This window comes from Octodon degus, unplaced genomic scaffold (genome assembly GCF_000260255.1).
Source record: "Octodon degus isolate 3935 unplaced genomic scaffold, OctDeg1.0 scaffold00322, whole genome shotgun sequence".
Classification (NCBI taxonomy): Eukaryota; Metazoa; Chordata; class Mammalia; order Rodentia; family Octodontidae; genus Octodon; species Octodon degus.
Genome location: NW_004524898.1, coordinates 1,425,645 through 1,434,092, shown reverse-complemented (window position 1 = coordinate 1,434,092; position 8,448 = coordinate 1,425,645). Strand labels below are relative to the sequence as shown.

General features: G+C 45.5%; 1 protein-coding gene and 1 pseudogene across 1 annotated transcript in view; one reads left to right on the top strand and one right to left on the bottom strand.

Annotated features, from left to right (window-relative positions):
* The window catches only part of LOC101563649, a 32,597-nt pseudogene extending 24,633 nt beyond the window's left edge, over nt 1–7,964 (bottom strand).
* Nucleotides 7,965–7,980: 16 nt separating this feature from the next.
* The window catches only part of LOC101563258 (zinc finger protein 709-like), a 50,132-nt gene continuing 49,664 nt past the window's right edge, over nt 7,981–8,448 (top strand). Inside the window, exon 1 of the mRNA XM_023708034.1 lies at nt 7,981–8,073. Coding sequence (XP_023563802.1) covers nt 8,071–8,073 — 3 coding nt within the window. The 5' untranslated portion in view covers nt 7,981–8,070. The remainder of the gene's footprint in view (nt 8,074–8,448) is intronic.

The following is an 8,448-nucleotide window of genomic DNA, read 5'->3' as shown; positions in this document are numbered from 1 at the left end:
AAAAAAAAAAAAAAAGATGACTCAAAGAAAGGTCAGGATTGCATATGCCAATATTCAACAATCAGCTGAGTTTTCCTCTAGTCATGATTACTCAGGGGTCCTCTGTGGAGATGACAGGTAGAGATGACTGTCCAGCCAGAAGGAGGAGGCAGGCCCAGGGCCCTTCAGTCCTACTGGACCACCTGGGAAGCCGAGTCTGAGCTCTGGGGCCTCTGCCTCAAGAGTGCAGTCTTACTTCCAGTGGCTGCCTTGGCAGTCAGGGCAGGGCTTGTGGACCTCTTAAGGCAATTCCTCTTATGGTGGCCTGGCTTTTGACAGCACTAGCAGAAGAACCTCATCAGCAGATGAACCTCAACAAAAACAGCCGTCTTTGGTCTCTGTTTTCTCTTCCTAGTTTTCTCCCAGGGGGCCTGCCCATTAGCTCAGTTGTTTAAGTGCCTGCTTAAACAAAACAGTCAGGCTCAGGATGCTGTGGTTCGATCCCTACATCCTCAAGCCAAACCAGACCTGCCCTGAAGGCATCCTGAGGCTGCCAAAAAATAAAAAAAAATTTTAAAAATGCTAGTTTTCTCCCAGTCCTGATTATAGAACACTAAGGAAGCAGTTTTTACTAAAGTATCAAGTAAGTTGTCTGAGCAAAAGCTATCTTTGTAGTTCTTTTCTAACATCTGAATCTGACTGAGTAATGAACTTATGTGTAAGAATAACCTGTCTCTATTAAACATCCTAAGAAAGCTGAGAGGTGTTCATCTTTCTGATAAACAAATGAAAGTTTAAAATAATTAGAAGGCTTGGTTTTAGTTCTTCTTAAATTTTCAAGAATACACACTAGGGGGCCAGGGAAGTGGCTCAGTAGAATAAGCACTTGCCTGGCAAGCACAAGGGCCTGAATTCAACCCCTGGTTCTGAAAAAAAAAATACACACTAGAAAAACTTTTTTATTCCAATCTCCTGCCTGGCTACCAGGCCAACAGGGGTCTGACTGCTTGGGCTCTAGTGGAAGCAGGTAGTTCCATTGGCTGTCTACCTTTTGGCTGTTTAAAATTAACAGTATAATATTCATCTCCAAATGCAATAGCAGCTTGTAATGCTGTTTGTCTCTCATTAGAAATGAATGTTTAGTTTAAGATTGACATTATATTCCTCCAGCCTAGTTTATAAATCTGAGTAAATCCTCTAAAAGACATCAATGTACTTACTAAGGTCATCTAAAGATTTTTCCAAGTTCGAATTTTATGTTTTAGGTCCCTGAGAGACAAAGGTACATAAACTCTGGAAGTTCTAAGTTGTGTAATTACTTCATTAAAGGGTATTAACCTTGAAAAGCATGCATAAATTCAGCTAAGGATGGGTGTAGCCCTGTAGAGGACTGGATTACAGTGGTTCTAGAAGCCCTCTAGTAAGGCAAATGGGGGAAACCTTGCTTTCAGTAATAGTGTGATTAATGCTGTCTTGTCCTTAGGCTCCAAAGGTCAGGGAAGAACAGCCTTAGGCTCTACCATAGTGAATGTCTTAGGCACCTGAACTGCTTGGTTCTCCTATAGCTCACATCTACATTCTAAAACTATGTAACAGTGACTTTATTAATGCAAACAAAATCTGAACATAAGATTTCTTTTTACCATTTTGCTTTTTACAATATCTTTCTAGTTGTAAAATAATGTCATAATCAATACTTTCCTCTGCATTCCATTTGGCTCCAGGGAGTATTAGATGGCTTTTTTTTTTTTTTTTTTTGCAGAACCAGGGATTGAACTCAGGTCCTTGTGCTTGCCAGGCAAGTGCTTATTCTACTGAGCCATCTCCCCGGCCCCTAGATGGCTCTTTTTCAGCATGTAAAGATCAAAGGTCTTAAAGGAGCAAGAGATTTTGACTGTGTGAACCTACAATTCAATAGAAAATTTAGGCTGTCCCCATTTTGTTTCTAATTGATTCCCTCTCAAGGTGTTCCCTGAGTAGACCACTCCAGAGAAGGTGATGCTCAGTGGAGAGAGGAGACAAGATCCAACCAGCCTATCCACCCTTGAACTGGTATGTGATTTTTATCTCCTGAGAAAATCTCATGAACAGTGAGTACACTCACTTTTTTTTTTTCAGTACCAAGGATTGAACTCAGGACTTTGAGCTTGCCAGGCAAGTGCTTATTTTACTGAGCTATCTCCCTGGGCCCCACTCACTCTTGTTGAATATTTGTAAGTATAAGTTATAATTGATCTGGTGACAGGAATGTCTTACAGAAGGAAGCAAAACTATTGCACAAGAAGGTGAGTTGGAAACAGAACACATCCCCTGCTGTGCTGTAAAAGAGACCCTGGACCCTAGGGCAAAGAAATCTCCAGGACACTTGGGTTCTTACATCTACTCACCAGGGCAACCTTTCCTAGCAGGACAAGTTTATATTAAATCTTTGGAGCTCACAGGTTAAACTTATATTTATCATCTAGCAATCACATTTTATATGTTGGTAAAAACACCTTACTTTACTTTTTTTTAATTTTTTTTATTTATTTATGTGTGTGTTTGTGGCCAGCTCAACCCACCAGGGGGCGGGGCTGGCTGGCACGTGGTGCTGTGGGATTGAACCGCGGTCCCTGTGCTTTTCGAAACTTGTTCTAAGTAGGTGCTTTAGACCACTGAGCCATCTCACCAGCCCAACACCTTACTTTAAAGCTGATAAAAACCTTTCTTACTTTTACTTAACATGTAAGGCACAGATGTAAATCATTCCCCAGATATCAGTTGTAGGGGGAATGTAAACTAGTGCAAGCTGCCTCAGGCTAATTTCTGAAGTAGTGACTCATTACATCCTTCCACTAAAAAACCTAGGGAAAACTTCTAGTTTATTAGCAGACAGAAAGAACTAAACAGATAACTGTGTTGTAGAACCAAAAAGAATGACAGCAAGACTGGATGAAATTGGCCACAGGGGTCTCACTGAGATTAGTCTCTAAGTGAGCCCTGAGCCAGGGAAACTTCTTACATTTCTTGAGGGCTACAATCAGGCTAAGGGAATGGGCATAAATAATTAGGTGTAAACAAACTGCTATCTATATTGCCTGCCAGCACTCACTAACTAGCTTACATATCACTAGGTGGTAACTTCCTAGGTAAAGGAACAAAGAACAGACAGGGTGCTGCCTCCAGGAATCTGTTGCTACCTTGTCTCCAGCTTAACAGAATTACAAGGAGCCAGTTTCCTTAGGCTCTGTTCTTTTCTCCTTGCTCCCTTGGTACAGTAAACTTCTGACTCATATCACTACATAACTGGAGATTTTTCAGTGATCAAGAGCCATTTTCCACCAAGGAACCTTTAGATATGATCATGCGCCCTCAGGTGTTCTGAGTTTCTGTTGGCTCACACAACTAGAGATCAGTCTCCAGCAGGGAATCCAGCTATCTCTCTGGTCAACAGTCCATCAGTCATTGGCTTCAAAGGACATTCACCACAGATAGGCTTGAAAAACTTGTCCTATGCTTCAAAGAGTGGTAGCTACTCTATGAGCATTTACTAGCTGGCAGGGTAAAAAACTGTTAGCCCAAGTTCTATAAGGGATAGTTAAAAAGCCTGAACAAGATTACCTATCACTTTATGGGAAAAGGTTTTAAAGTATACAATTTAGCTCTTAAGTACCTAAATGATAACTAGACATACAAGAAAAGGTTGGAAATTCTCCCTTACGCTAATATGTTTTGGTCTCATGACTGTGCTGCTTTTGGAGAACGCTCCTTCTGGTATCACCCAGAAGTCGTCTCTCTCCACTGTGTCTCAGGTTTAGCCTCCCAAAAGAGACCTGCCCAGAACACTAAAGCCAGGATATGGCTTTTACATGTATCCTCCTGGATTGGCATAGTTCTTTTTGTCTCCTCTGACTCAGAGATGGTGTATGAAATGACTTCCCTCTCTTTGGCATCAACAAATGCTCATTTTTCTAATGGCTTCCCTTAGTTGGAACAGTCTATAGAGTTTTTCTAATTTTACATGCCTCTAAAAAGGAAAGTACAAGGAGTTAATAAAATTAGGAGTAAGGCCAAAGAAATGAAACTGAAATAGAGCAGGCTTGACATTTCCTCTAGCATGTAGAGGGGGATCAGAACAGTCTGGGGGCTGGGGAGATGGCTCAGTAGAATAAGCACTTCCCTGGCAAGCTCAAGGGCCTGAGTTCAATCCCTGGTTCTGCCAAAAAAAAAAAAAGAAAGAAAGAAAGAAAAAGGAAAGTAAACTCATACTTATATCAAATGATCTTGGTGGATGACCTCGAAACCTGGGGTACCTGGGACCAGTTGTGTTCTCTAAAACTGAAGAATGAACTTTAGGAACAAATGGAGTTTAAGAGTAGGCTCAGGGGCCGGGGAGATGGCTCAGTGGAATAAGTACTTCCCTGGCAAGCGCAAGTGCCCGAGTTCAATCCCTGGTTCCACAAAAGAAAAGAAAAAAGACAGTAGGCTCTTTCAAGGTGAATGATACTTATTCAGAATATCAATCCCTGATGTCCACCCATAGTGAAGTATGTGGCTGCATTTGTTTACTCTTTTGTCTTAAGGTCTGGCCCAAAGTAGGAGTCTCTCTCTTTCAAAGCTGCAAAGTCACCTTGTCTTCCGTACTGTCTCCTTGAAGGCCTGGCCCTATCTGACTGCCTATAATATTTCTATCTAATTTAGCTGAGTTCAAGAATACAAATCTCACAACTCCTAGAGTCTTTAACAAACTGTATAGCATATCCCTTCATTCTCCTATCACTGTGAGGAATAATTATAACTAGCTCTATCTGTCCCCACCAAACAGATCTAAAATCTCTTATCTATTCCTCATGGTCTTACAACTCCCCTACTGTTCTGCTTAGCAAAATAATTATGAGCGAATTCATAGCCAAACAGTACTATTAGCTCAAGGATTACCAAGATTATTTCCACTAATAGCAACCTGATGAATTTTTGCAAGCCTAACTAGCCTCGCCCTCCCCCCTACTATTAATCTAATTGGAGAACTGTTATTATATCAACTCTCTTTACAGCCCTATACTCTTACATTAATTTCAACATGAGAGAAATTACCTTATCACATCTACAACATAATTCCAACATTCACAGGAGAAAATAGCTCTAATAGCTATTTTCCTAATAGCTCTTCATATTATCGTTACACCTATTGACTTTTTTTTTTTTTTCCCAGAACTGGGGATTGAACTCAGACCCTTGCACTTGCCAGGGAAGCACTTATTCCACTGAGCCATCTCCCTGGCACCAAAATCTTTTTTTTTTTTTTTTTTTTTTTCAGTATGGGGGATTGAACTTAGGACCCTGCGCTTGCCATGCAGGTACTTATTCTAATGAGCTATCTCCCCATCCCCCTATTTTAACTTTAAACTCTAAAATTATTCAAGGAAATCTGTATTGTAATTATAGTTTAATCAAAACCTTAGATCTGCTCCCTAGCACTGGCTCCCAGAGCCCAGCCCTCCACACCTACAGCCTCCCTCAGGCTCTCTGCTGCCCTAGCCCTGCCTGTCGTCCTCTCCTGGCCAAGGATCTGCAGGGAGCTGGTGCCTCTCTGCAGGTTGTTTCCTGTGCACTGCCCCTTCCAATGGGCACAGCCAGCGGTCTCCAGATACCTCCTATCAATCTCCTGCTTGGCCAGCGCACCCCCCCCCCCCTTGCAGCTCAGGCCAGATTCTGCCTACCCAACACCTGGAACACACAATGTAGCTGGCTGCTCAAGAACACAATGCTCCTTTGAGGATTTCTCTCTTTTTTTTTTTTTTTTTGTGGAACCGAGAATTGAACTCAGATGCTTGTGTTTGCCGGTCAAGTGCTTATCCTACTGAGCCATCTCCCCGGCCCCAAGAACTGAGCTAGGGCTGGGCCCCCTTGATGATCTCTTGAATTGTCAGATACTCTTTTTTTTTTTTTCTTGTGTATACAATTTTTGTGTATGGATTTGGGAACTGTAGCTACACACATACAGCAGGGAGAGTGATAAAGAGAAATATTAGTTTATAAACATGAAAAAGATCTCTTCCTGTGCTATTTAACTTATGAAATATGATAGTGATACAGGGGAAATGAAACTCCCAAACTGAAAGGCACCTGGGAAGAGTTTGTGCTCTCTAAAACTGAAGAATGAATTTTAGGAACAAATGGAGGTTAAGAGCAGAATATTTATTGGGGGGAAGAAAACTCCTGAGAGAGGGACAGGAGGGGGGCTTGAGCTGGTTGCCCAGAAGCTGTCTCTTCCAGGGTATTTTTATAGGGCAAAACCATGCAGGGCTAAGGTAGGAAAAATGGGAACTTGCTTGGGTGGGCATGAGGTGGGACAAAACTATGGTCAACCAATGGGATTACAAGCACCACCTCACAGGTACAATTGATTAAATCCAGGACCAAACAGGGAAGCGAGTCAGATAACAAGTGGGCATGAATATAGTACAGGACTTTATCCAGTAGCCAGCAGGTAGTAGTTGGATTAAAGATTCTTCTTGTCTTCCTCAGGGTGATGATCAATCCCGGATGCTAATCTTTAGGGATGTCAGCATTTGTTTGATCTTTGGTCTCTAGGTCTGGCCCACAGCGGGAGCATCTGTCTCTCCCACAGTTGTAATGTATCTTGTCTTCTGTGCTGTCTCCTTGAGGGCCTATCCCTGTCTGACTGCCTATAATATTTCTATCTAATTTAGCTGCCTACAATAATAGGGTCTGGGCTGAGTACAAACTGCTAAATTATCATGGCCCTGATTCAACATGGCTGAATCCCAAAACAATAGCTTATCTTTCCAAGAACCACTTCTTCCTTCTTCCCCATTCTAGCCCTGGATACAGCTTCCTTTTGCTAACACTGGGGAGCCTCCAACCAGCTCCTTTTTTCTTTTTCTTTTTTGTGGAATCGGGGCTTGAACTCAGGCCCTTGTGCTTGCCAGGCAAGTGCTTATTCTACTGAGCCATCTCCCCGGCCCGCAGCAGCCCCTAGCAAAAGCCCGAGTCTCAGCCTCCCCTCTCAGGTCAGAGGATCTCGCTGTCTAAGACCCCCGCCCTTCATTCTCTCCGTGTCTTTAGGGTCTTTAGGGTTAATAAAAGCTCTCCCCACTTTACTTCTGCTTCTCTGCCACACCACTACCCCTGCTGCCGGTAAAAATCTAACAGAATGTTTGCTTTTCTTTCATCCTTCCTCTTTTGTAGACTAGGAACATATATTCATTTTTTTGGCTGAAAATGAATAGGAAGAGAGAGTGTAAAAATCATGACTAGCCTGCTGACTCACGCCCAAAATACTGGTCTGTCAAACAGCCAAGCTCTCCATTCCATGTGTCCTGTCTGTACTCAGGATGTTTTCTTAAATCAGGGGATTAGAATACTGACCACGTAACATTCGGAGCACGTAAGTAATCCATTTTCAGGGAGCCCACGCCAAATCCATTAAGAAAATAGGAAACTAAAAATCCAGAAGTGAACTGCCTAAATGCACTTATTGTCAGGCACGGTGAGGTCGACGCTGCCGGGACCAGGCTCGTCCAGCCCGGTGCTGTGCCCAGACGGGCGCGGGGAAGGCCCGCGCGGCGCGGCCCCGACGACACCGCGTCCCGGGGTCTGACCTTCCCATTCTTGCAGTCCTGAAACAAACTTCCCGCTTCCTTCGCGCGGGCACCAACGACCTTCCAGTCCTCTGCGACAGGACGTTTCGCCAGCCCGCGCAAACTCCACCCGTTCAGCCCAGTGAAATCAGCCCGCGCTTCGCGGCCCAGGACGAGGGGTCTCCGGCCACCGCCCGCGGCGCTCCCGCGCACGACAGCGCTTCCCGCGCTCGCCCCGCCGGCGCCCCCGAAGCCGCCGACCCTAACCTCCAGGTGCGGGAGCTCGCCGCTCCGCACGCGTCGGCGGAGGACGGGCAGCGGCAGGAGCCAATGGCTGCTAGAGGCGGGCTGTATGAACCGTCCAATCAGGAGCGCCAAGGGAGGAAGGCGCCGCCCTGTCATGGCGCTGTTGTCTCGGTCCGAGCTCCCCGCGGAGAGCCCGGCGCCCTGCTAGCTCTGTGACTACGCGCTGCCGAGGAGGGACCCCGTGAGACCTTGAAGCCGCACAATGGTGACGCTGTGGGAGGAAGTAGGCACGGGTCGGAGTCGGGAGGAGGGCTGAGGAGGCGGCCTGAGCCAGCCGCAGGGAACCGCGCCTCGCTGCTGTCTCCGGACCCTGCGGGTCTGCCGGTCGCGGGCACTTCTGTCGCTTTTGCCCGTGCTGGGTCAGGCTTACTTCCGGGTTCCCTGCGTCTTGTCCCACCGTGACACCTGGAGCCCACAGTGCTGTCTCGGGTCGCCGAAGGACAGCCTCATCTGGACCCATCTGGGGAGCGTTCGCGGCGGGGGGGAGATTGGGGAACCCTGCTTCAGATGTGGGCTAGAGCTGGTACTGGGGAGAGTGCGCGATTTGGGGGACCCTGCTTCAGATGTGGGCTAGAGCTGG